The sequence below is a fragment of the Amblyomma mixtum genome, chromosome 8, assembly GCF_055824585.1.
Source record: "Amblyomma mixtum isolate Tamu chromosome 8, ASM5582458v1, whole genome shotgun sequence".
Taxonomy (NCBI): domain Eukaryota; kingdom Metazoa; phylum Arthropoda; class Arachnida; order Ixodida; family Ixodidae; genus Amblyomma; species Amblyomma mixtum.
The window spans coordinates 46473404-46501234 of NC_143019.1; the positions used below are offsets into that span (position 1 = coordinate 46473404).

A 27831-nucleotide genomic window follows, 5' to 3' on the forward strand; every position below is an offset into this window, starting at 1 on the left:
GAGGAGGCATAATTATAGACAGGATGCGAATGCTGAAAAACTAAAGAAAATGAAGAAAAAGGGCAGCTGCAATGAATCAATGCTTCGATTTTTCGAATTATGTTCGAGTTTCTGAATCTTTATTGTTCGCTCGGAAAAAAAAAAGCACACAGCGCTATTTCGCATTACAGATGTACAATGAGCCTAAAATTATGAACTGAAAGACAAACGGGTTTTGCTTTCAGGCTTGTTACGTTGCTTTCACGTAAAGTGCGACTAAGACATCTCTACTCGCGTGGTTTACAGTCGCAATGATGTCGAGCTGCATTAATTAATTATATCCACTTATTTTCTTATTATTCCCTTCCTTTCTGGAGCAAGCAGACCTTAAAACTTAACGTTTGCAGATGTCAACCTGTTCTTTTTCATCTTTTTTTCTGTCCGTCCTTGGCGCATTCAAACCAAGTCAGTAAATAAATCCCGTCCATTCTGCGAGCACATCCTTAAGCGCTATGTAAGCTTTGGGGAAGATGCGGCCCATAAGCTCGTGGTCATGACAATGCTGTCGTCTACGCCATAAGCGTCCATTCTCTGTTCCATTAAAACCAGGCAGCATTTTTTAGGTCGCACCAGGTTTCCGCGCTGTCCTATTCTATGTTTACGCTTTTTTCTCGCTTATTGCGGTAGCTTAGTAAAAGCCCTTAGATCATAGGAATTTCGAAACTGTCCATAGGGACCGCTTAATGAAATCCGCCTGTCTGATAGAAACCAAAACACGGAGGTTAGATGACTGCCGCGTCGCCTGTCGGCAATAAAATGAACACGATACAAGTTAGAAACTGCGAGACATTTGATTGCATCGCTATTGCCTACCTACAAAGCCAATCATCGAGGACAAGAACACACAATTAAAACAGTTTGAGATACAAATTTTCTTCAAACAATGCTTTTCAGTGCTTTTTAATTTAATGACAACGAGCTCAGAAAATTTTAGTTTGCCACTCCTAGCTGGCATTCCCTTCTGTTAACCTTAGCTAAGTGGCCACAGTAAATTGCAAAGTTTCGGGATTGGTATGGTCGAAGACCAGTGCTTGTAACCGAAAATACAGGTCTCTATGAAGTGAAAAGCATTTTATATCTGCTCCAAGTCCCTTTTGAGTCAACAGAAAATGAACGCTTTATCTTACCTAAACTTCTCTTCAGGTTTCGCATCTGGAGTATTGTTGCCTGCCGTAATAAGCCACCGTAAAGCAATGCTAGTTTCCCGAATTGACCTTGCTTGCATCGATATGACCTCAGCCCCTGATTACATCTGAAATAAGCTCACGCCCCCAGAATGCTGCACCGTTTCACCTTGACTTCGTGTGGCTCCTCTTCACTAAGGATGGCGGTGTGCCGCATGCTGTGACTTAGGCCGACCACTGTGCAGCAGTGTGGTTAGACCGGCGCACCAAATTACGGGCTGCCTCCTTCCGATAGCCGCGTCCATTTTTCTGCATTAACGAAGCCGCGGCCCTGCATTCCCCAGGGCTCTCCTTTTCGGAGAGAAGAGGACGACACCGTGATAGTGCACGTAAATTGCGTTCCTCTCAGTTCGGGCACCGCAGGCTTTCTTCTCGGAAAGTCCTTGCCTGTGGCCTGCCTGCCCAAGCCAGTCTCTAACCTTCGCCCCGATAATTTAATGTGTGCGCCTGTATAAACCAAACAGAATAACACAAGAACCTCAGCAGGCATGGCTCCTATGTTTGAGTAGGGGTCACCATATATTTTTGGATGCTTCTACCTCAATTTTCATCTTAGTTTAGAATGAACGTCGAACGTCACAAAGTCAGCAGGGGTGCTCTATTACTTTTTAAACACAAAACAAGCAAAGAAATCATAAAAGAATATGCGCGTAGAGTAATAATGGTGTAGTTCAGCTGCCCAGCGTTGTGTGTCAACAAGGGGTAAATCGCAGCTTGGGAGGCTGTCTTTGTCAGTAATAAAATAATTTAATAAGTTGTATTTTATAGATGAACGAGAACAGCTTGGTTTGTTCTAGACCGCTTGTGAGATGTGTGAAAGAGGCTGTATTGGACTTTGTCTAACATAATTGTGCGCGCAATACCTTATTATCGTGTGGAATAGGCGAGATGTTTGCTCCTTCGCGAGTTGCGAAGTTTTCGAAACAATGCAAGTGTAGGAGGGAGTTTATGGATCAGAAGGACCTAAGTCACCTTCCAACGTCCAGCAAAGGTTCAGGCCAAACGTTCGGGCTGCGAGCGAGCTTCACGCCTCCGAGTCGTTGTCGTTTTTCACCCACACAGTTCCCCACAGCGAGCGAGCGCGGCTGCTACACTACACAAGGAATAACGTTCATATATGACGTCATTTCGGTTTTTCTAGGTACTTCATTCAGAGTGAAAAAAATTAGCGCGTCGTAAAATGGCCATTTAGTGACGGCTCCTGAGTTCCAACAAATAAACAGGAAGTGTTTTTCATTGCGCAAATTGCTTCGTGGTCAATTTCGCAAAACATCATACTTTTTAAAAACTACGGCGCATAGTATAATACGATGGCTAGCAGCGTTAGTAGCTAAATATTACTTATTCTTACTGATGGCACGGCAACAGCCCGTACCACGAATCACTGAAACGAAGCGAAACGACTCAGAACTCCCGTTCTTTTGTTTACTGGCCTAGGAATTTGAGACTTTCTGACGTCCTTGCGTCTCGTGTATATGTCGAAGAAAGGTTTGACTGAATCTATTTCGACAAGTTGCTTAAAACACCAAAGCCAATTTCCATGGAGGGGAAAATGAGCAAGCTTTTATTACCCATACAAAAATGTCCTATGTCAGGCCGTATGTAATTGTCCCCAAAAGCTATAAGCATTTCCTATGGCCATCTATAGCTGTAGTTTCCGGCACATGTTATTTTCTAATGACAGCAAAAACAATAGTATGGTTCCGAAGCTACAGCTCTAGTGGCATGGATTTTTCAATAGCTGGCAATGGGCACCGCTTTGGGTGTGTAGAGACGCTCACAAATGGCCACAGACGGAGACAGCTTTCTTCATAGACGTAGATAGGCCGTTATTGTACGGGTATAAAAATTGGTATTCTTCTGGAGGGGGCTTTATATTTGCTTGATTATATGTCTCCACTTCAGTAATCTGCAATTAGAAGCTCCATGTGCAAGTACCTCCACTATGAAATCGAAGAGTCAGTTAGCAGAGTGGAGCTAATTGTGTTGTAACGTCCTCAATGAAGCTGAATATCTTTCCAAGGCATTATCCGTCCTGAGGAAAATCATCCCTAGGCAATCATTTTTTTCACGCGAATAATCTCTTTCCTTTCACACTGCAGCTTCCAGCACAACGCACAAGAGGGCGCTCACCCCATTTTTTTCACTCCAGACTCTAGCTCGTGTTCATGCCGTTCCACCTTTGAATACGACTAGTAACGACCTCGCCTCGGCATCGTTTTTAGTCTTGAGTGCCACCCCTGGTCGTGACTTACTTCTCCGGCACTCGTTTTATTCCATATGCATAAAAGAAACAGACCGCTGGTATGAGCGCAACCCATGAAATGGTCTCCTTTCCAAGCGAGCGCGAATAAGGCGTACGTGCGAGTAGAATAGATGTGCAAATATAGGGCTACCTCTTACATATGTGGCTCACATGTTATACGCATGAGCACCGCCTGCACTATGGAGAGAGCGTGGCATACAGGCTTGCACTATTTTGTTCCTCTGAATTTTGCCTTATTTTGGCTTCCGACTGCCCGCGCCCGCACTGCTTAGGCGATATCTCAAATATGGCTGAAAAATATTGTATGGACACGCGTTCTCCTCGCCCTGCCCTTATGACCCTTTCGAGTATGTCTTGAGAGCCGGTTCACGGCGCAAGCTTGTTTTCCGTATGCCCAGTCTCCGCGCATGTACATACAGCTGCGGCCAGAATAATACGGAGCACAGGAAGGGTCGCGGAGCAGCGGAAACGTGCTTATGCGCGCTGCCTAGCAGTGGCGACAGGAACTATCTTAATTTGGACGCGGCGAGATGGCGCCGGTAGCACGGACCCACTTTTTCCGCAGGCCTATCAACATCACAGCATATAGCATGCAATCCATTGCTCTATGAGCGACTGATACTCTGCTAACAGCGCCATGCGCTTCATTGCCCTGTTTCTCGCATCGGGGAGCGGCACGCGCTGTAAACGGGCGCAAGACGGCTGTTTGGCATTGCGTGTTATCTCGGCCCTTCAGTCCGCGCGGCCACCGCTTTGCAGTTAAGTCGACGCGCGACATCGAGGCTGAAGTGAGCACGCCTGGATGAAGGCAGCACCTGGCGGTATTGCTCGAACCAGCTCAGCATCTTTCGAACAGTGATAACGGCAGGGTTGCAGCAAAGAGGGGGGCTCGGCAGCAGGCACTCTCGCTGCGCGCGGTTAGCCAGGGGTGTCTTTGTTGTGCTGATAGGTGGCGTTTAGATGCAGTTTCTGCTAGCTTGGCCATAGAGTAACATAGAAGTAAAGAGCGGACACTCGGGCCCTTTCGCGGCCGAGTTCGGCGCTTCCCCGTTTCCGCCAGATGGCACTGAACGTGCAAATAAAAAAAAAAGAAAAAGAGTATGGTCTTGGCATGTCTTGGCTTCCTTTTGCGAAGTGACTGATGCGCTCATTGTCACCCTGACAGAATGCACGTAGTAGGTTCACTGCCGCTTGCCAAGCGCACGCGATGCGTGGCATAACGCCTTTGCGGCTTGTGGGGGACGTGTTCGCCGCGGCGTCCAGGCAAGCGACCAAAGCCAAACGCTTTTGACGAGCGTTGCACGTCGAAACCTGGATAATCGTTGCGTGCTCCGTAATCGTCACGCTGGTGACCGGCTGCTCAGCTGGGCAATGTGACACCGCCTCCTCCGCGAGAGTGGAGAACGCACAAGACGCAATGAAAGTAGAGCCTCCAAGATTCCTGTTATTGGCTATCATCTCTGAGGCCAGTGCGTTTCCCCGGGTCCGCTAGGTGCGCTGTGCACAAAAGTCGGCCGCTGGGGCCTACGGGAGTGTCCGCTCTTTACTTGTATATTACTCTATGGCTTGGCCGCCTTTCGCGTGCTCCGTATTATTCTGGCCGCACCTGTACACCCATGGATTAAGAGGTAAGGTGGGACGCGCCCGATACCTCTTTATGACCATTATGACAAGAGGCAGCAGTTATCTTTAAGAGTACCGGGTGTGGGAAAGGTGCGGCCAATCTCAAACTGCAGACGCCTTCCGCTCATGGTTTGATGCCTCCACTCATAAAAATCGCTGAAAAGTGACACGAAGGATAACATAATCTCGATGTTCAAAGAACCCCTCTCCGTCGTGGTGGGCCCTTTGTTTCGTTTGCATTTTGGTTCGCTTGTTTCCTTCTGTATTTCGCGTATCTTTTCAGTATGAGAATCTCAAGAGCTCTCGTGGGACAAGCTCCACAAGCTTAGCGTCCCTCCGCAGTTACCGTCTTTGTCTCTGGTCCTATCTCGAACCCAGTTGGCTGGGAAGAACTTGTCAGCGTGTTGTCTCCGCTGCTTTTATGCGACAGGTGTCAGCCTGTGGCTTAAAGACGGTTGCCGAACTCCAAAGCAAGGGGACGGTACTGAAAAGTATAGTAACTATTTTCGTTTTAGTCAGCGACCAGAGCTGTGGTTGTCATTTTTCTTTTTAGCGTGGAATAAACACTCTCTCCCCTTTATACATCTTTCTAGTATACTATAGTACTATCGAGAGCAAAAATAAGACCCCTGCCAGCGCGTGCGGATCCGCGCCAAACTGCATGCGAGCGCGGCCTGACGAAACACTCCCAGGGTCTAGACCAGCGCAGTGGCGCGCGCCAATCTCGTGGAGCGCTACGCATTGCGCGCGCTGCGCCGGTCTCGGCACCAGGAGTGCTTCGTCAGGCGGCGCTCGCATGCAGTTTGGCGCGGATCGGCACGCGCTGGCAGGGGTCTTATTTTTGCTCTCGATAGTACTACATGTTCCTATCTTTCTATGTGCCGTCATTCTAGCCCTTGCGAGTGTGTGTTCGACACATCTTTTGCCCGAGTGGAGTACTCTCCACACCGCAATTGCAATAAAGTGCTCAAAGATACATGAACTGACTACCTCTTCACCAGAATGTTGTACAGTTTAAACTTATCTTAATTTTTTTGCTAACTTGATATTATCATATTCTTTTGACATCAATAGCTCAAGGAGCAAGTGTGCGCATGTCACATTTATGGCATCCGCTACAACGACACTTGGTGCTTTGCAAGCACAGAGAACAGAGAAAGTGTGTGCAGGCGTTTATGCAGAGGTGGTAAACGAGCGTTCAGCAAATGAGCGGTAATGTGAGGTGCCGCGCTGAAGCTGACACGGTTCCTCGCGTTGACCTCTGCTTTAGGCCGCACTCTAAAATCTATCTAAGAGATATCGTTTGCTTGGGTCATCAGCTGGGCGTTAAAGAAGCCGAGATTGCGGGATGGGTCAACCAGATAATCGAAGGAAGAGAAAGAGAACGAAAACAAAATGAGAGGCAAAGGGAGCTCGCTAGAGAAGGCGCCGAGAGAGAAAGAGAAATGGCTCAAGAAAGCACGAGCTGGAAAGAGAGAGAGGAGAAGAGAAGAGGCAGAGAGGGCTCGAGTAGCCATTAAGAATGCGTGAGAAGAGGCGCAGAGAGAAAGACAGAGAGCCCAAGAAGTACCAGAGAGAGCCCACGAACGTCCAGTCGACATCGCAGGGCTGGGCGTTTTGACGAAGCCGTTGTGCGTAAAGTACGAGCAGTCCCCTTCACCTAGGAATCCAATATGGTCAACCAGCAACCAGCTGCCGTCGACGCTGCAACACGCCTAGTTCTCTCTCGTCCCCAAAGCTACTTGTTTGTAGCAAGTGTCGAGGTGAGAACATCTACGTACTGGAGGATTTGGAAAGCGCCGCGATGCGGTCTGATTTCAAGAAAGTAGACTCGCATAACCCAGTATTTCAAGAAATAAACATTTTTTTAGGCTCTAATAGGACTGTTCACATATTACGAACATAGGATACAACAAACAGAATTCACGTGACCGTCAAGTTCGTTATAAGTGAGCTCGACTTTAGGGGTGTTTTTATCGAAAGAATTGGTTAGCGATGAAGAACTTACTAGAGAGATGAGCCAGGTCCAATCCTTAGATGGTTCCATCCAGCTGTTGCATGCAGCCAGAGTGCATTTTCAGATTCCATTTTTCACCGGAGAAGTGACAGACACATGCACAGAGGACCCGCGGCACAGGTGTCATCCAGTGGGGCGCAGCAGTAGCATCAGCAGCTTGGGGCATCCGCGGCGCCGGGCAGTCGACACGTCTGCACACACTGCCTACTCCAGCACGCGCAGCAAACACTCCCCACTCTGGAGCTAAAGACCATAACTGTGGCTACACATTAATGCACCAACCTACACAAGCACCGACCACCGTCACCACCGCGCAGCATGGCCGCAGTGCGCTGAACCACCTTCCGAATGGCCCGAGAAGTCTGTTTGAGGGAGTCTTGTAATCCATAAAACGGCTTTCCTGATGTGCGTATGAAAGAGAAGGTGCGCACACACTTAACGATCTTATTGAAGGATCAACCAGCACGGCAGGACGAGCGTTGCAGGTTGCAACGTAGCGGGCACACACACGGCAAGGAAGCCGAGCGCCAGGCGATCGTCGCGGCCGCCGCGCAGTGGAGCAGCAGCAACGCAGTGGCAGGTAAATGGGCCTCTGAATGAACCACAGCGGCCAAAGCCGCGGTACAGTGCTATCGCGCTCTATATAACTTTCAACGCGCCTCAGCGTCCCGCAGCATGCTGAGGGCGAGCTCGCAGCGCAGACGTGTGACGTTCGCAAGAACAGAAGGGAGAGGATTTTGCCGCTCCTGAAGAGCGCATCACCCCTGAGCTCTCCCCCTCCGTTCTTCGTTTGATCGGAAGCAAGCAAACCGTCCACCGAAGCGATAAGCGGGCGCGCCGATTAGCGCGCTTGGCGTGGTCAACGGGATTCGATTTGACTTGTCATGATGACCAGCGACTGCCTCGCAGACTTTGTGAACGCTGGTTTCAACTGCGTGCAACGATAAAATAAAGCAAACGAAAGGAAGCTAGGGTTTGATACGATAAAAAAAGACGTTTCTCATGCCATGCGTCGTGTGTAAGCAGCAGCATGCGTTCATTTTCTAGTAATGTCGCTTGTTTCAAAGATTGAGTGGATGATAGTTGTAGACTTCTGTTTTAAGGAGTATTCTTTGCATGAAACTGCTGCTGTGAGGAATATCGACCAACACGATGAGCTGCATCACACGGGCGTACCTGGATGGAGGTCATCTGTTTGACGCTCGTCGTAACCGACATCCTCGTGTAAAGGCCGATTCACACGACGGACCGTTCGCCCGCGGCCCGCGCACTACGTGTTCATGCGTCAGCACATTAAGAGGCGCGCGGCCGGCCGTGAGAGGCCGCGGCCGGCAGAGCGCCTCTAAATGTGCTGACGCATGAACACGTAGTGCGCGGGCCGCGGGCGAACGGTCCGTCGTGTGAATCGGCCTTAACAAACGCTGCCGAAGGCGAGCTGATAGTTTCTGCAGCGTGTACGAACCCTTTCAGCACAGCAAAGAAATCGGAGAAGCCCTTGGAATGTCCACCACGGTCTTGGCTGTGAAAAGGCAGCTCGGAGTAGCCGGCCTCAGGAACCGCGTGACAGGCGAAAAGCCGTGCCTCTCACCAACCAGCAACGAGGCTTGTTTTAGATTTGCCTGGAATGTAGTGTTTAGAGATTAAACACTTTCACGACCATGTGGGACTCAAGGCGACGTGTGTGGCGCCCGATCAATGCTCGTTACGACCCGCAATACGTGCAGTTAGCTTCTAGTGTGTGTGTGTAGGGGGGAGGGGCTTTCAACGCAAAAGCCTTTAATGCTCATACTCATGGCCATGACTCTCTCCGTCCGTCTGTTACATCTGAACTGAAAGCACGGTGTAAGATATATAGGTGAGGACACTGCGCGGGCGGCGCACTGGCCGCAAGCGGCTAGATAAAGTACCAGCCGCGTCATCCGAACCGGGCCGCTGATCGCAGTGCCGGTGTCGATGAAGCGGGCAAACCTCGCCCGGAGAAAGAAAACATAAGTGAAACATCTTGTTGCGATAGCAACCATGCAGATATCGCACGGCTCGTTTACGTCACAAAAGCCGTTCGCATGGCATGAACTGTTCCTTGCGCTGTCATCAGCAGCATCGTCGTGGCACTTTAAGCAACCTGAGCGCGGTCCATGGCGGTGCGGTTTTACGCCAGTGCTTCCCCAGCGCCACGGTGGTGGTCGGTAAACTGCAGCAATGGGCCGCAAGTGCTTTGTTGAAAACCGCAAGTGGCTTTCAGTGCAATCACGGTGTTTTATTTTCATTGTCTTGCTTAAACTCACTGAAACCATTAGCAAACGCTTTGGTAAACTGTACAATGTAACTGTTCTGATCGCATACATTGTTAGCAATAGCTCCTGATTACGAAAAAAGTATTTCGGGGTTGCCGTTCCCAAGTATCGGCAGGTAAGATGTGAGCGATAATAATGCCTTTGTAAGTATAAGAAAAAATACTTATATGCAGTGCGACAAGTTAGTGGCATGGGTCGGAAAGGAAAGACCAGAAAAATTCAGTGACGAAACAGTGGCGCGCAATAAAGTGTGGTACGAATGAAATTTGTAGCAAAAAGTAAATAAAATCTGGTTGGTTTGGTTTATGGGGTTTAACGTCCCAAAGCGACTAAGGCTATGAGAGACGCAAATAAAATCTATTACATTCATCTTGCTACTGCAAACTCTGGCACAGCCAAAGTTTGAGAGCACCCTTGCATCAGTGGCAGAAGCGAAGACCAGAATAATATGTTATTGGCGTGTTAATACTCTTAAGGTTAATCACTCCTTATGCCTTACAGAGCAGCGAGTATAAGTTTAATAGTGCGCTTTATGTTGCAATTTGGTGGAGCGGGCAGCATATCACCCAACAAGTGAGTCATAGTTATTTTATAGTAGGCGCTCTGGAAACATAGTTGTTGCACTTTTAGTTAGCGCAAATTAAAGCAAGCGGACAGCTAAAAACATACTTAAAACATGTGCGTGCTTGAATGCGCAATCGGGAGAAAGTCGAAAAAAAAAACACATCCAGACGAGCGGACAAATCAAGAGGAAGCAAACGACTGAGTAAACGAATGGCATAATAAGCAAGTGCATTGAAGTACGAACGAGCGGCGCGCACGAAAGCAAATGCTACAATTATTTAAAGAATGAACTAACGAGCTAACTAGCGAAACAACAAGCAGGGCGCGCAGCAGGCGAACGAATGAACGGGCCAACCAACGCACGAACCAACGAGCCAAATTCAAGAGAACAAAAAAGACGAGCGATGGTTGCATACTCGGTTATCAGGGCACCGGCAATTATTCTTGTAGTAGGTTCAAAAAACCCGCCAGAACTCATCGCCTTCTTCGCCTTCAACTAAACCAGCGCGAAGCCGCTGCTTCATGAAAATGCAGTTGGCAACGTAGTGGTACAGAAACAAAGCGGCAAAAGTGTTTTCTTCTTTTTTTGGGCAACAGGTTTCGGGAAAATGGCATTCACAAAACGCGCATTCCCCATTGAAAAGCATCGCCTCCCACAACGACCCGGGCCGCTGAGCGAACACCCATCTCGTGGCACTTCTGGAAACTAGGGGACTTTATCTGAGAGCGGCGCGGGCCGCTGTGTCCTCACCTATATATCTTCCACCGTTAGTGAAAGTCATAACTAGGCATTACTAGTCAAAATTCATGACTAACTAGTCATTAACCAGAAAGGCGATGCCTTTCAAGGCTCATGGAGCGAAAATCTGTGCACGGGATCTGTGCGCCGCGGCGGTGCGCTGATCCGTCACTCAAAACGCAAGAGAGATCCTAAAATCCGGTGCACGGCGAGAATCGAACCACCATCCATCCGTCCCATAAGCGAGCGTGCTAACCACTATGCTACGCCGACTTTCTGCGAACGCATATGCAGTTCTGCTTGTCTAGCGTAAGGACGCATGGAGAGCGTTGCGGGAAAGGCTTTCGCCTCAACGCACTTGAAATCAGCAAAGTGCCGCCTCGAAATTTTAAGGCGGAAGCCTTTAATGCCTCATCGTTGTAAGCAGGAGTTGTCGACAGAAATGTCACGCTTTTCAACTGGTCGAAATGGTCGTGACGTCACAGTGCGCGAATTTCAAACGCGGCCAATTGTACTCTCGCTACTAACCACGCAACCAATTAAAGGGATGGTATAGTGATGCTCCAATAAAGTGGGACTGAGGTTAGTTAATTGCTTAATTAACCAATTAGGCTAATTAAGCTTTATAGTCAGACCAGATAAATTAATAAAACCGAGGATGAAATTAGTCGAGTTGAGAAATCGAGCCCGGGTCTCCGGAGTGCTAAAAGAGCACGCTAACCACTCCGCCATGCCAGCGCGATGCTTCAGAATGAACGAATGCGTGTCTAGTGAATACGGTGTCTTCGTTCACTCCCATCTTCCTCCCTTCCCGTTACGGCGAGGTTAAAGTGTCCACCGAGATATGAAAGACAGATACATTTCCTTTCCTCAAAAACCAATTTACCGACGAGCAAGGCGTAGAGCCGAACGGGTGATGGCGTTCTGTGGACTCCCTGGCAGCGTTCGAAGACGCTGTCGCGTTCCAAGCGAACCACACATTTGGTTTCGTTTGGTTGGTTTGGTTTTTTGAGGAAAGGAAATGGGGCAGTATCTGTCACACATATCTCGGCGGACACCTGAACCGCGCCGTAAGGGAAGGGAGGAAGGTTCCCGGGAGTGAAAGAAGAAAGAGAGAAAGAGGTGCCGTAGTGGAGGTCTCCGGAATAATTTCGACCACCGTGGGATCTTTAAAGTGCACTGACATCGCACAGCACACGAGGGTGGAGCGATCGCGGCTTCGGATGCTTATCTGTTTTTTCAGTAGCGTCCGCTTCAGCGGACGCGGTTGTTGCTGCGACGCGCGTCTTTTCTTTTTCTCTTTCTTCTGACCTCTTCATTCTCCTCTATCTGCACGCGGCCGCGGTGGTGGCTCGGCTCGAGCCAGTAGGCAGGCCCGCGCAATTTCCTTTCCGTCCTTCTCTCAGTCACCACCACAACAACAACAACAACAACCGTCGGCGCGGAGCGGCGGTAGACACGGCGGATGCGGGCAGAAGAAACGGATGAAGTTGCTTTCGCAATTCCCGGGCTTAACCAAGCTGACCCTCTGCCAATTGCATCTCCTTTAAGCTCAGTTCAAACCCGAGAAAATCGCGACGCCCCCTCCCCCTCCACCCAAAAAACAAAAAAGCAACAATAACATCTCTAACCGCCGCGACACCAACATGTCTGCTTTGCTTTTATTGCAGCGCGTTTCTCCTTATTCAAGTTTGTTGATGTTTACGTACAGCCTATCTGTGCCACTTTCTCTTGCTTGAGCACTGTACTTTAATGCTGCGACATAATTTGGGTCACCGGCTTGTCATCATAAACAAGGGAATTAAATAAGCCATGAGTGATGGATGAAAAGAAACTTGATGGTCCGGCTCATTTCCCAATACAGAAAAGTGAAAAGCAAATGAAAGAGCAAAAATAAATGAAATGACTGCTCAAGTATGCAATGAACGGCTGGTTTAAGGGAGGCTAAAGTAACTGTCCTTTCCATAAAGAGTGAACGATATTGTTCGGCCTCGAACTTAGTTTCCGAGGCGGCGCAACAGAGACAAGGCTTTCCCCTGATTACCTTGCTTTGTCTGCGAGGAATGGTTGGGGGAAGAGGGGGCAGTTTTTGATGGATGACGGCAGGACTGAACCCGTCGCCTCTGTCCTCTTGGTCATTTCTCGCTTTGTCCTTGCATCGTTATACTTACCTGATTTGCCTTTCGGGCGCGCTTTCTCTGCAACTAAGACATTTTTTAAGGCGGAAGCCTTTAATGTCTCATCGTTGTAAGCAGCAGTTGTCGACAGAAAAGGTCACGCTTTTCAATTGGTGGAAACGGTCGTGACGTCACAGTGCGCGAATTTCAAACGGGGCCAATTGCACTTTGGCTAGTAACCATACAACCAATTGAAGGGATCGTATAGTGATGCTCCAAGTAAGTGGGACTGAGCTTAGTTAATTGCTTAATTACCAAATTAGCCTAATTAGCTTTACTAGTCAGGGCATATAAATAAATAAAAGTGATTAAGAAATTGGTCGAGCTCAGGAATCGAACCCCGGTCTTCGGCGTGAGAGACAAGCACGCTATCCACTCCGCCATGCCAGCTCGTTGGTTTGGAATGAACAAAGGCGCGTCTAGTGAATACGGTGTCTTCACTCTCTCTCATCCTGCTCCATTCCCCTACGGCGAGGTTTAGGTGTCCACCGACAAATGAGAGACTGATACATTTCCTTTCCTCAAAAACCAATTTACCGACGAGCGAGGCGTAGAACCGAATGGGCGATGGCGTTCTGTGGACTCCTTGGCAGCGTTGCAAGACGCTGTCGCGTTCCACACTTAGGGGCGAAGCTTAACATCTTAACCACACATCAATGACCACACTTTAGGTCAAAAAGTGCCCCCCTGAATTTTGACGGGTGTCCACCGAGATACGTGAGACAGTTACTGCATAATTTCCTTTCGTCAAATACAATTTTCATTTTCTTCATTACGGCTCCTCTTTATCTATCTTCTTTCACTCCCACCTCCCTTCCTCTACGGTGCGGTTCAGGTGTCCACCGAGATGACAGAGAATTACTGCGCCATTTCCTTTCCACCAAAAGCGTTGCGTTCAAAGGGCAAGGCATCGCGCCGAACGGGTGGTGCCGTTCCGTAGACTCCCTGGCAGCGCTACAACGCGCTGTCGCGTTCCACTCCTAAAGGCGAAGCTTAAGCGTCATTAATTAGCAGTTAATTAGTATTCAGGCATTAATCAGTAATTAAGAATTAATTAGTGATTTGCCATCACTTAGTAATTAGTACTCAAATATATGTGACGCCACCAGTGCCACAGAAACAGCGAAGGTGGTGCGGAAAACGCTTCCGCCTCTACCCACTTTAGACAGTCAAAGTGCCCCCTGAATTTTTTTTTTTTTTGCTTTTTTCACGCCTCAAACTTCTTAGACAAAAAACAACACGTTGCCACGGCAATACCCTCCTGAGAAATAGGTTAAGGAGGCTCAGAGCTATTTCACATTCAGTTTGCAGTTGAGAATAACCTACCGAGGAGCTATTCGCAGTCACCGTTCGCTCAGCTCACCAACACTAGGCGAAGCGATATCACTGACGACTGATATAGTAGCATTATTTATGCAATATCATTAGAACTGCCTTCACACCAAAACCCCGCCAATGTCCGAGACGACTTCGCTCATCGGTACAGAGAGGTTACATCACCTTGTGACGTCATCACAACCTGCCCACCATGTCAGTTGGCAACCTACCCACAGTGGCAGGTGGCAATTAAATTAATGATTAGTAGATGAAGGAAACGAGTCTTTAGGACATCATCGCAGCTGTATGCCCACCGGGTTGTGAGAAGTCTACTTTCTAGAAAGCAGCGTAGATAGAAAATCTAAATCAGAAATTAGCAGAAGTGAGACATATGCAAGTTTCGTCAGCACCGCAGCATAGCAGACACTTGCTACTGCTGCAAGTGGTCCTAATATGGCAGTTTATGGAACAAAACCTGCAAAAAAAAAAACAACGGACGTAAAAATACTCAGGATTTTCAACAGCAGCCGCAGCAATTGTGAAATCCAATGATATCGCATCCCACTCTTGAGATTCCTTAGCGTCCCTATGGTTTTTGTGTACGGTGTACTTTGGAGAGACAATAAGAAGGAGCCTAGTTACGCAAGCGAGTAGGCTGCGGACCTAGTTGACCCAGGTTCCAGGTTTATGCAGCTGTGTAGCGCATGCGTCGGTGTCGATTATTCGACCAGATTGTGGAAGGAACGAAGCTCCGCCCACAGAGCACAATGAGCGCGACAGAAGAACGATCACATCCGACTGGAATTGCGGAAACGTTACTTGACCTATTAAGCAAAACCCCCCTCTCTCTCTGTGCGTGCGTGCGTGTGCGCCTTCGTACGTGAGTGCGCATATGCGTGTGTGTGTGCGTGCGCAAAACTCGCATTTATTCGTTGGCTAACGCGGGCTCCACGCTTCATGGATTCGCAGGCCAGAAAGAGAATGCATCAGCCCAGAAACCATGTAATCAGTCTTTGTCTTTTTTTTTGGGGGGGAGGGGGGGGCGAGGGGGGGACAGCCAACGAAGATACTTGGCATAGTTCGCCCAATTACCTCCGCTGTTAGCAGTCAGCGATCAGTCAGGCTGTCTTGGTTGCTGCATAATATGAATTACGGTCGGTTAGGTGAAAGGTTCCCGTTGAAGCCGTCAGTGTACGGTCGAAAAAAAAAAAGTCCGTTGGCAGTAGTAATGAAATTACGTGTACTGTTGGATATTGTTTTAAACACTGGCACGGAAAGGCTGCCCTATTTCGGTAGTAGTGTTCACCCAGTTAGAAATTAACACAGAGCGGCCCCCACTGATGCGACCCTGCAAGTTAAGGTTAGGTTATACCAACTACCTATTACTTGTTCGTCAAGACTTCCGATCTCGATGAGGGTAGCTGATTGGACAAGTTGGCTGTTCATTATAAAGTCTGCAGCACTCGGAAACATGGACAACACAAAGGAGACACCACATGCGCACGTGGTGTCTCCTGCGTGTTGTCTGTTTTTCCGAGCGCTGCAGACTTCATAATTCCGATCTCGTTTGCCTTAAAGAAAAGTAACAATCTTCTAGTCTGCGAGCTACGAGTTACTTTGGATTCGCTTTGGCTGTCATAACGTATTGCGTTTTGTTAATTTTTTTCTTTTTTCGTCTAGATTCTATTTTTTTATAAGACTGTTGGTTAAGCAGAGCATGAGAATTACACTATTCTCAATAGGCGCGAAAAGTGATTTAAACATAGTTGTTAGCGTTCTATTTGTTGGGTTTAAGAAAAGGAGAACAACAAAAAAATTTATATCCAGTTCTAGCCGCTACAAAAAAAAAATGAGTAACTCGCCCGCAATTTTTTTTTTTGATTCTGAGTTTTGATACAGAAACATCAAGACATAAAAATAGCAGTTCACACTCCTTGCATTTCCATTGTTTTAGCCCTTGCTGGTTGCTCAGAACACTGCCTTGCCGTCATCATCCCCTGACTCTCGATTTGGTCCCTTGGTGCAGTAGTTGATATTATTTAGTTTGTTTATTAAATTATATTGCACTCCCAAGGAGAAATATTACCTGGCACGGAATAAAAGCAATGAAAATACACAAACTGCTAGAACAAGAAAGCGACCGCAAGTTATAACTACGCGAAACCAAATAAATGGCAACAACAGCCGCTATAAAATGCAGCATGACGCTGATGCAAAATGACTGAAGACCAAACCCCATGAAGAAATGCAGTAACCATATTGAACGAAAAATAAAACGGAAACTTCCATCTGCAAAATTACAAATGGACAGCGAACATTTTGGAGGATTTTTGTGGTGCTTCGTTATCTTTATGTTTGTTCAAGTACGTCGACTTCATTGAATAAAAACAGTATTGAAATATTTAATATTTATACGAAAGCGACGAACGTCAATTTCTGACGCTGCCTTGTAGCATACCACAGAGAAACAGATACGATGCCAATCGAATTTACCCTTAACATCCGTTCATTACTTCATATAAATATAACACCGCAGGATTTCTTTGAACTTAAAATGCCAATTATTTTTATTATAAGAAACGCGGTTATAAAAACCAAATACAAACGCATGAAAATACCGCATTCGCTGCGTTATCGAGCGTTATTCCCCGAGAACACGTCTTCCAGGCGCTGCCATTAAATATTACACATGACGCTCACATGTCATGCAGCACTTGAACGCTCAGCTACGTTGCACACCAGAACGTTCATAAACAATGCCGTAGCCCTAATAAACACTCTGTTCAGTTACCTTTTATCAAGCAGCTCCTGAAGACAGCGCATTAGGAAATTGCTTCCTGCCACCATGGGAAAATATCCTCGGAGAAAAATGAAACCAAGAATAAAACGCACGGCTAGAGGGCGCTCAGCTTCCACAGAAACCTGTAGGCCGATCGACTCAATCTGAGTGCGGCTAATGAAGATTAATGAAGGAATCGATGCTCCCCGGCGGTTGTGTTTAATGCGGCGCCCCCACCTCTGGCGCCTTTCCTCATTCCCGCAACTCATCCTCGAAGAGAGTATCCTTTCCTTCCCAAGTTCCTTTTGATGATTGTTTTCACTTTTCTGCCCACCAGCCTTCCTCTGGTTTACATTCTCTGGCTTGCTAATGATCTTCCCAGGAAAGCATTGGGACAGAGTCGTTTATTAGTTGGCATTTTCCATTGCTCTATTCATAATTAAGGCAATTAATATATATATATATATATATATATATATATATATATATATATAGAGAGAGAGAGAGAGAGAAAGCTGATTCATGACCCTGTAAGTTGTCTTGGGGAACGAAGCCTTGTTCTTCGTAGCAAAGTTTGCGCTAAACAAAAAACTACATGCGAAAGCGGAGACGCACAGCGAAGAAATAACCCCACCGGTGTTAATTTGAAGGAATAGACTATATGGTTAAAGTTTCCCAAAGGCCACGCTCATTTTTCGCCGGGACAAAAGCCTCTTCGGCAGCCAAGCCTTTAACACTGGTGTCTGTTTAGCGACATTTTCCTTATTTTTTCCTTCCAAATTACAAATGAATCCTGGCTGCTGTAAGCACGCTTTCTCAGGCCAAGCGGCACAATCGAGATCTAGCGTTACTACCCAGTCTAGTATGCGGTACATTTAAAAAAAAAAAACGTATTTTTAGGAAATGGAAGACGCAGTGACTGTCTCCCTTCTCAGCGGACACCTCAGCCGAGTCTTTACATAAGGAAGAGAGATGTGAGTGAAAGAAGAAAGAGAGAAAAAAGTGCCATGGTGGAGGGCTTCAGAATATTTTTGACCACGTAGCATTTCGCCTCCATCCACAGCTGCCACCGGGGTCGGGTTCGAACCCGGGTACTCCGGCTGTATAGCCGAGAGCCCCAACCACTGAGCCATAGCAGCGAGGGAGTTTTTACTATTGTGGCCTTTGGTGGAGGTTAGAAAGAGAGAGAGAGAAAAAAATTCAAGCAACGCGGGTTCAGCAGAAGGGGGTTTTAGTTCGCTACTTCACACCAGGAGAAGACAGTTCAGAAAGAGAAGAATAAAGAGAAAAGCGAAAGCCGTGACGGAAGAAGAAGAGCTCGACGCGGTCCCAACCAGTCAAGTTTGCACGGCGCGTAAACGGAGAAGTGCTCCCATCATTATTTCTACAAATGTGGAGCAGTTTATGGCTTACAAACCACCCTTTTAATGCAGTACGCACGTGTTCAAAAAGGATGTTTTTATGGCTGATGTAGTTGTCTCTAGAGGTTTTTTTTTACTGCGTCACTCCCTCTATCGGCAGATTCTTTTTCCGCTCCTGTAGTACTCCCTTTTGTTTTTCCTTCCTTGCATGGGCCTTATACGAAACAAGCTTCGGCAACCATTTACGCCCAGTAGAAGTTAAAGCCGTAGAGAGGTAAAGCGCAGCGTGGATTCTGGTGGTGCTCGCTTCCCTCCGTACACATTGAACCGGTCATCGAATCGATCCCGCGAATAAAGGTGGCGTGACCTAACGCCAATTATGCACACTCTATCCTCGAACAAGTCCGTCGACACATCGGAGCTTGCTTACTGCGTTCGCAGTGCCGCTGACGCAAACCCTCAAGGCAGTCCTATTTTTCAGCGCACTAACACTAAGACCCCCACACACCAATTTCGCCGATGTCTATCCGCCTCCAACTGTTGCCCACCGGTTGTCTGAGTGGCCAGTCTTGGTTGCATCCCTAGGTGGCGGGTAGACCACCCAGGTTACGTATCCATGTGGCGTGATCACAACCTGCACAATGAATTGCGAGCAAACTGTTAAATTGTTGATTGGTCGGGAGAGGTTGCTCGCGAAGAGCAACCTGGGTCACACAAGCCCACCTTTGGGAGCACCTGCCATCGCAGGGCAGTGGCCCATCGCTTAACTGCTGCGCCAGTGCACAAGTATTGTTATATGGACTCCCAGGGATCTATGAATGTGAAGTAGACAATGAGCAATTCGGCATACATGAGCATTAACCAACAAAAGCTATCGCTATCGTGGCATGCCCTTAAGGTGTAGCTTACGTGTGCCCTCAAATTTTCTTTTTTTTTACACTTTCCTACGAAAGGAGTACTTGACCGGTTCGGAGCAGCGGCACTGATTATTCGTCCTGATATAAAAAAGTTATAAATGCAATGGTTTCTTGTGGCGCCCCGCAATACAATTTATTTTTTTCATAACATAAGAAGAGTAATAAAGGAGATCAAACAAGGAACACCTTCTACCGTAAAAATAAGACGAGCTGCATTTCTGAAGGAAGGAAGTGAAGATCCGAATTGGGTTTAAAGCTGTAGCAACGTTCTCGAGATCAAGGTGGCAATGAGAAGTGAGATAATGCAAAAAAAAAAATCTGCAGTGTTGTTTTCAGGCATGCTGCAGAGAGAGGATTTGGGCATCCTTAATCCGTTGGCGAAATTTAACGCCTGCTGAGGACCCACTTTCTTCCTTGTGGAGATAATTACATGTACTGATCACAAGGTCACTCGCTTGGGGATCAAATTAGAAGTATTGATCACAAGGTTAATGATGTTGAAGGATACTTTGTTTAAGCGATGATTATTGTCACCAGGACCAAGTCATACAAAAAGTTAGGGACTGGTTCAGAATAAGCGAAACAACACTTGTTAATTCCTGAGGGCTGCGTTGGGTTTTACGGCACACCTATGACCTATATGACTGGGACAGCAGAGAAAGGCTGCCACGTTTGTGCAAAACTTTCTGCCTACGCAGTAAATTCAAGGAAAGCAAACAGTCAGCATCATGACGTCAGCGTACGAGGGGGTACCTAAAAGAAACCGGACTAAATTTTTTGTTCGACAAAGGTTCTGTGGTACCGCGTTTTGCCTCTAGGAGCGCATAGAACGAACATTCCAGAGTCAGTAAGCCAAGTGCCATCGTTGAAGGAGGTCATACTAGTTTAGGCAGAGTTTTAGAGTGACGACTGTTTTGTGTGAATGTCGTTTTTGCAATGGCTGATTTTCGTGAACAGCGTGCGCCGGTGAAATTCTGATTTTTGCTCCGAAAAAGTTGAATGAAAACTCTTGAAATATTAAGAAAGACGTACAAGGACGATGCTAAGGGGACAACTCAAGTGTTCCTGAATCGAATCCTGAATCAAAGCAACAATCATGGCAATGGAAAACTTCAAATTCACCTCGCCTCAAGAAAGCTCGTCAGGTGAAACCAAACCTCACAACAATGCTGATTTCTTTTTTCGACGTGAGAGGAGTCGTCCATTGAGAATTTGTTCCGCAGGGTCAGACAGTTAGCCAGGCTTTCTACTTGGATGTTTTGAAAAGATTGGGCAACAGTGTGCGGTGGAAGCGGCCAGATTTATGGCGGTCGGGTGACTGGTTTTTCCATCATGGCCATGCCCCTGCTCACACAGCCCTGTCTCTACGACAATTTTGGACCAAAAATGGCATGACCCCTATTCCTCAACCATCCTACTATACCAACCTTGCCCCGTGCTACTTTCTTTGTTTCCTAGAATGAAAAATAGGTGAATGGAAAGCGTTTCGTTGATGTTGCTGAGATGAAGAAAAAAACGACGGAGGCCCTGTCAAGCATCACAAAAGATGAATTTAAACAATGCTTTGAAAAATGGAATGAAAGATTCGACAAGCGTATCATTGCAAGTGGGGAATACTTTGAAGGAGATTGAAGGTCTGTGCTTAAAATGTGAACAAATAAGTTCAAACAAAAATAAGTCCGGTTTCTTTTGGGTACCCCATCGTATGTGCCATGGGGACTCAAGGGTAGCCCAAACTTAAGTAATCCCCATGGCGCTGCAAAGGCCGGGCTGCATTACCACGAAAATTATTCCTGGAGTAAAGCACAAAGGCTCCAACTAGGTATATGTGACTCTCAGTGGCTTGAGCATATTGCTTATTAGTGCATATTATTTCGCTTTTTTGAAAACCAATCTTCCCTCGTAGTGAAGAGATTTCGTTTGATGCGTATATCAAAATTTTCAAAACGAGCAAGACTGTGTGGAAAAAATGGTGCGCTGAAATGCTAAGGTATTGGGCTATTTGCAGAAAAAAATAGTTCAGGTTTCTGCCCATTTTCAATGAAATTAGCATCTGGGTTAAACACTAGCAATGTGAAAGTATACGTAGCTATTAGTCCGCTGGACATTTCCTTAGGGCACTTGCAGAGAAAAAATACTAAAGGTTCTTGCACATTTGCAATCAAAATTGACAACATCTGGATTAAACTGTAGCAATATGAAATTATACGTTCTTATAGGTTAGTCGTCGGGACATTTGCTTAGAGCACTTGTTCAGTCTTGAAACAATATTATAAACATAAGTCGAAATCAGCCTGCTTTTTCCAGCACGCTGTTCAAACTCCGTGCCCGCTCCACTATGTCATCGACGTACACTGCGTGCTCGATGTGGACTGTTTTGTCCACTCACATGCGGCATCACCTTCAAAGACTCTTGCATTAAGAACAGAGGGTCCTTCCTCCGCTCTTTGTTTGGCTGCTGTTGGCGTCCAAAGCTGGTCTCGGGCAGTCGCAGCAAAGGTACTAGGCTGGAAAATACCACGCCGCCGACGATCGGAAAGCCCACATCATCGCGCCCGTATTCCTTCAGCAATCGGAGTGAGGAGGCGACAGTCGCCCCTACGCGACCACATGCGTACGCTGTGCACATAACCGCGCATCGAGCGCTCGTCGGGAACAGTTCCGCAATAAAGATGTAGTGTGCGGTTATGGTCAGGATGGCGCACTGCTTCGCGATGCTCATGAGAACGTAGGCCAAGCACCAGGGCCTTGCGTACGCGACTACGCCGCACAGACTGCACAGACCTCCGAGCAGTGGCAGCATGAACAAGAGGAACTGCTTCCCGCCGGCGATGTTGACGACGATGAAGAGGGCCGTGTAGCTGGGTATCCCCACGCAAACGTCCGTGACCTTCACCCCCTCGGAGGCCTGGAGCTCCAGCACTGCCCACAACATGCGGTAATAGGCGAGCATGATGGCGAAGCTGATGAGGAAGACGACAGTGGCTCGTTCCCGAAGGTCCCTAGCGCTTGCGACGCCGGCCGGTGAGACGGCGGAGTGAATGCCCTCCCGCCCTTTAAGCTCGGACCGAAGTGTGCGCACGGACTGCTTGGCTGCTTCGAGCTTCACGCCGTTTATTTTGGCAGCTCGCTTCATGATTTCCTCGGCTTCGCGGAATTGCGACATCGTGATCAGCCAAAGGGGTGACTCGTTGATGACGCAGAAAGCGGAGAGCAGGAGTACCGTGGGACTCAAGACAACTGCCTGGAGCCAAAACCAGGACAAATCAAATAGAGGCGGACCATGAAAAGAGTGAACACATCGGCGCAGACAAAGGGGACGGTGGTCATGGGGACTAGGTAGGATGCCTAGTACCTGAACGGAGTCAGCTCGTAGGTCAAGATAAACGTGATGAGAAAGATGCTGCTCACACTTCCTGAGCTGACGAACCGCGTGGCCACGTGGGCGAAGTATGTGTCGGCGCAGCAGCTGCCCAGAGCACTGAAAAGCACAGATGTTACTGCTCCGACTATTACCGGCTGCCGCCCCGACATATCAGCCACGTACCCGGCCAAGGGAACGAAGACCAGTGCTCCACTCATGTAGACTGCGTCAGCCACGGCCCGCAGCCACGACCGGTGGCAGACCATGTTCCAGAAGGTTCGGACAGTCCGCCTTGCCCGTCCTTGATCGTAGTCCCACGCATCGCATGCAAATGTCTCCGCGGTATCGCTGCCGTTACCAAATGTGGGATTGGCGTAGGCGTAGCACAGGCTGTAGCCGCCTTTTTCGTCCAGGGGTATGCCGACGTTTTCCCAGGTCTCAACCGAGAGATGGGAGAACTGCGGTGGGGGCTGGCACCAGTGGTCCACGGGGCCGGAAATGAGGGCGAATGACTGGCTGTGACATATCAGTACCACTATGCCAGCGATGCCGAAGAAGAGCGTCCGTTGTTGGAAGCTGTCGTGGCCGTACGGTCCGCCAGTCTGCAATTCTTCGGTCGATATTCCGGTGGTGGGCGGCCGGGTGAAACTGACAGACCAGGATGGCGTGCCCGACCTCGGACTGCCGGCGGGGAAATGGAGGACCGCCTTCGGCGGGCCGCCACCATAACCGATAGCTACGCTATCGGCTGCAGTCTCCAATGTGCTCCCGCAAAATCGGAACTTCTGCCCATCAGATCCAATCCTAAAGACAACACGAGTTTGCAAATCTCTCTGACGGGAGGTCCTATCAAAGAGGTCGGGGAGCTCCGCATACTAGGTCTGTTCATCCATAACAGGCTCAGCCCGGAATCCACTATTGCCAAACTCAAGCGCGTAGGCGAACAGGTCGGACGCATGATCCATCGCGTTTCTAACAAGCGCGGCGGGTTGCGAGGCAGGGACGCGCTTCGGCTCGCCCATGCCTTCGTGACCAGCAGGATCCTCTACTCCGTTCCCTACCTTCGCACTACGAAACAACAAGAAATAAGAATCGACACCATCGTTAGGAAAGCTACAAAGCGAGCACTGGGCCTCCTAGTGGCCACCTCTAATGCTAAGTTGTCAGCGTTGGGGGTGATCAACTCCTACCAGGAGTTACGGGAGGCCCACCTCGTGAACCAATATACGCGACTCTCGCAGACGGCATCTGGGCGCCGCCTGCTAGACCGCTTGCACATCCAACACGAGTGCACTCCAGAGGAGACGTGTCGGATTCCGGAGCTATGGCGTCACAAGCTCTGGGTCCCTCCACTCCCGCGCAACGTGGACACACATACACACGAAGGCAGACGAGAGGCGCGCGCTCGGGCACTCGAACACCAACACGGATCCAAACAGGGTGTATACTACGTCGACGTGGCAGGGCCGTCGCCCCAATGGATTCTACACGGCCGCAGTAGTTCACCAGGATCAATGCGTTAACGGGCTCTCCTTTCGAGCTCGAAATTCAGCACAGGCCGAGGAAGTAGCCATTGCGATTGCCGCCTAGGACTTGAATTCGAAGGTAATCGTGACAGATTCGCGTCGAGCCTGTCAACACTACCTGGCTGGCGAGATTTCACCTTTAGCCTACAGTATATTAAAGCGCGCAGTGAGGGAATCGGACCCCTCGCCCAAACGCATAGTTTGGACTCCGGGCCATCAGGGCGTTAGAGGAAATGAGGCTGCGGACGCGGCTGCCCGAGCGCTTACCTACCGGGCACCTCATCCAAGCTCTTCCGGCTCGGAGATTGTGCAACCGCTTCTGCGGTTCAGAGAAATTCTGGACTACTATTGCGAACGCCATCGGCTTTTCCCGGTCCCGGCTAAGGGCCTACGTAAAGCTGATGAGCGAACTCAGAGGCGCTTGCAGACCAACACTCTGTTGTGTCCTGCAATAGTGAAACATTTCGACCCCAAAATTGATGGGCGCTGCCCTCACTGTGGGGAAGTTTCCGATACCTTCCACATGGTATGGGCCTGTCAAAAGAATCCTTCCCTTCCCCCAAATCCTTACCCTTCCCGAGAGGCATGGGAGGCAGCCCTGCTCAACTGCTCGGGGCTGGAGTCTCAAAGGGCTCTAGTCCAACGGGCGCGAGTAGCGGCCTTGACCAGCGGGGTCCCGGACTAAGGCCTCCACCTATGTAAAGGGCCATTTTTGGTCTGCAAACTGTCCTTTTGTTTATTAAAAAGTTTTCACCACCACCACCGGCGCGCGACATGGCGGTAGAGACCACGGTGCTAACCTGGCCGATGGAATTCGTGAGGGCGGGTATAAGGGCTTAGAAAAACCAATACACTTTCTCTAGCGCAAGTATGGCGGGCCTGGAAGGGCGTGATACCTCGAGCCGTGGGCCTCGTGGGAGCGTGCACTCGTGGCTCGCCTAGAGGATGGTGATAATCTCAGCAAATAAGATGAAGATAGGAGTAGTGTTACAATATCTGGAATGAGCTGAACAGAAAAGTTCTTAGTGCACAGGAAATAAAGTAGTATGACTGCGTGTGAGCGATACATTCGTTGCCTTAAGTCGTAGTGAAATTACATGTCTTTATGAGTGACGCACCATTTTTATTAACCAACTCTTGAAGCTGCAGCGTTTGCTAGCCTAGAACGTTCGAACAGTCGTGCGACTGTCCGGTACTCCGACCGACCCTGCTCTGCCAACCTGCCTTGCTTCTGCTGGAGCCTTCACGAAACAGGGTTGGTGCCTCGTTAGCCTCTTGACCATGGCTCTGATCTGCCCTGGCGGACGTACGGCATCCCGGTTCGGCAGTTTGCCGGCTCAAAACATCCCTTTGCAGTCGCACACTAAAAAAAAAAAAAATGCCGACGATTACATTACTTCCTAATGCGAAATTTGAGCGCAGCACACCAGCGGCTTCAGCTTTTCGGTAGATTCAGGCAAAGAAATCGAGCAAGACAAGTATATACAATTAGAGACAACGTGTTATTTTTCACACATAATCCTTCCTCAAGAAACCCTCCTCTAACAGCTCTTGACTGTCATGAAGGAAGATTCGTGGTCGGAGAAATAGATAAATATATGCTCAACTTGCTGCACCAATCCCTGGTTCTCAAACAGGAGGTCTATGATAGTATTTCGCGATGTTGTCACAGCCGTGGGAGGCGTTACGAGCGAGAGTAACGGAATGTTCTCCCACATGAGTGATAAGGAATTCCTGTTTGTCTTCATATCTACAATAAAATCCCCACCCACCCTGCCACCCTGGCAGGTGGCAGTTAATGGTTGATCGCGAGAGTAAGCTCAGCGTTGTCAGCGTTAACGCATACAGCCCACATCTCTCTCATCACCCCACGTACCTATATGCATGATTCAGGTGTCCACTGAGCCACGAAGTCATTATACACACTTCCTTTGCTTAAAATCATCGGAGTGTAAAACTTTGTCAACGCCAACGAACATAACGAACACCGAAGGCCTACGTTTTCAGTGGCGCGTTTCTGACAAAACGTTGTCAATGCCAACGCATGCAGCGCACATCTGTCACTACCGCCACGTAGCCTAAAGCACGATTGAGGTGTCCACTGCTCCAAGAGGGTGGTGAAAACTTTATTTACAACAGGGGAGTTTGGGACACAGGTCCGTGCCCCCCCCCCATGGCCCCACTGCACTCAAATGTTCATGTCCCGGAGGCTCATGACGCTGGCAGCCCGCCTGTGGCGATGGCTTGCTTGGGCAGTTATGAGCCTTCACTCTGGTGTACAAGTTCCCGCTACATCGGTTTCTCAGCTTAAAGCGCGACTAAGGTGTCCACTGCTGGTTACAACGGACAACGGCGACGGCGACGCCGTGAAACGCAGAAACGGGCGCCAAAGAGCTGCGCTCTAAAATGATGTCAAGGTGACCCCTGTAGCGCCTGTCCTTATTGGACCGAACCTAAGGCCGCTGTTTAAAAACAAAACTGATCCAAGACGACAGATCACTGAAAACAGCCATAGGCTGTTTTAGTATAGGCATACATTGCAAGAGCTGCCCTTCAAAAATCCGCACACTTTTCTGTGGCAGCACAAGCGTCCATGAAAAATCGGAAAGCTAGAAAGAAAGGTTGATTTAGGGCGAAGATCCTTCGCGCCCGTTTCTGCGTTTCACGGCGTTCCCGTTGCCGTCGCCATCGCCGTTGCCGTCCCCGTTGTCCGTTGTAACCAGCAGTGGACACCTTAGTCGCGCTTTAAGCTGCGAAACCAATGGAGCGGGAGCTTGGAAAGCAAAGGAAACGCACATAACTGCCCTCTTGTAACAGTGGACACCTCAAACGTGCTTTAGGCTACGTGGCGGAGTGGAAGATGTGCGCTGCATGCGTTGGCATTGACAATGTTGTTTCATTTTATGGAAAGGATGTTCGCATAACTGGCTCCCTGGGTCAGAGAAGGCTAGCATCGCGTTTATAGGTATACGTGTGGTGGTGGTGGTAGTGGTGATAACATTTATTAAGATGGGACAGGAGGTATGTTTGAATCAGCCCATAAGGAACCGATCCTTACAAGCACTAGGTGGAGGTCCCTGGTATGGGACCTCAGTGGCGGTGGCCGCCGCCCGGGCGCGCCCAATTCAGGCTTGCTGCGCCTGTAAGTCGTGGCAGCCGAGCAGGGTCGCCTCCCAGTCCTCCCGGGTTGGGTTGGGGATGGGAGGAATAGCCGGGTTGGAGGGGCAGGCCCACACCATGTGATAGGTGTCAGAAGACACCGCACTACAGTGTGGGCAGCTGCCGTTAAAGGAGGGGTCAAAATGTTTTAGTGTTGCCGGGCACAGCAATTTATTGGTGAGAAGGCGGAGAAGGAACCACCCATCCGCCTTCTTCAGTCCTTTGCACGGGCTAGGGTAAAGGCCATGACTATTTTGATAGTAGGTTGTAAAATCTTTGAAAGTATAGACCGGATTAAAATCGGGTTCCTGATCGGGTGGGGAGGAGAAAACAGCCCGGTGAGAGAGCGCGCGGGCGGCTGCGTCTGCTGCCTCGTTTCCTGCCAACCCCTGATGACCAGGGGCCCATATAAGGTAGCGGTGGGCCGGGTCCGTATCCCGTATCTGTGTTGCTGCGTGGGGGGATGAGAGAGAGATGTGGGCGGCATGCGTTAAGCTGGAACCGC

At 48.8% G+C, this 27831-nt stretch overlaps 1 protein-coding gene across 1 annotated transcript; it reads right to left on the minus strand.

Annotated features, from left to right (window-relative positions):
* Positions 1-18883: 18883 nt before the first annotated feature.
* LOC149332272 (organic cation transporter protein-like) lies at positions 18884-22907 on the minus strand. Its single transcript, XM_089557502.1, has 3 exons — positions 22689-22907; positions 21667-22521; positions 18884-18994 (listed from the first exon to the last, which is right to left on the minus strand). Exons 1-3 carry the CDS (start codon positions 22905-22907, stop codon positions 18884-18886), a joined length of 1185 nt encoding a protein of 394 aa, XP_089413628.1.
* Positions 22908-27831: the final 4924 nt, after the last annotated feature.

Bases quoted from the DNA above. Each gene is read 5' to 3' on its own strand.
- LOC149332272 (XM_089557502.1), bottom strand. From the start codon at position 22,907: ATGGTCTGCCACCGGTCGTGGCTGCGGGCCGTGGCTGACGCAGTCTAC. The intron at 22,522-22,688 runs GTGAGCAGCATC...TTTTGGCTCCAG, and splicing joins GGTTCGTCAGCTCAGGAAGT to GCAGTTGTCTTGAGTCCCAC. The intron at 18,995-21,666 runs GTGAGTGGACAA...TTCATTGTGCAG, and splicing joins CTTTGAAGGTGATGCCGCAT to GTTGTGATCACGCCACATGG.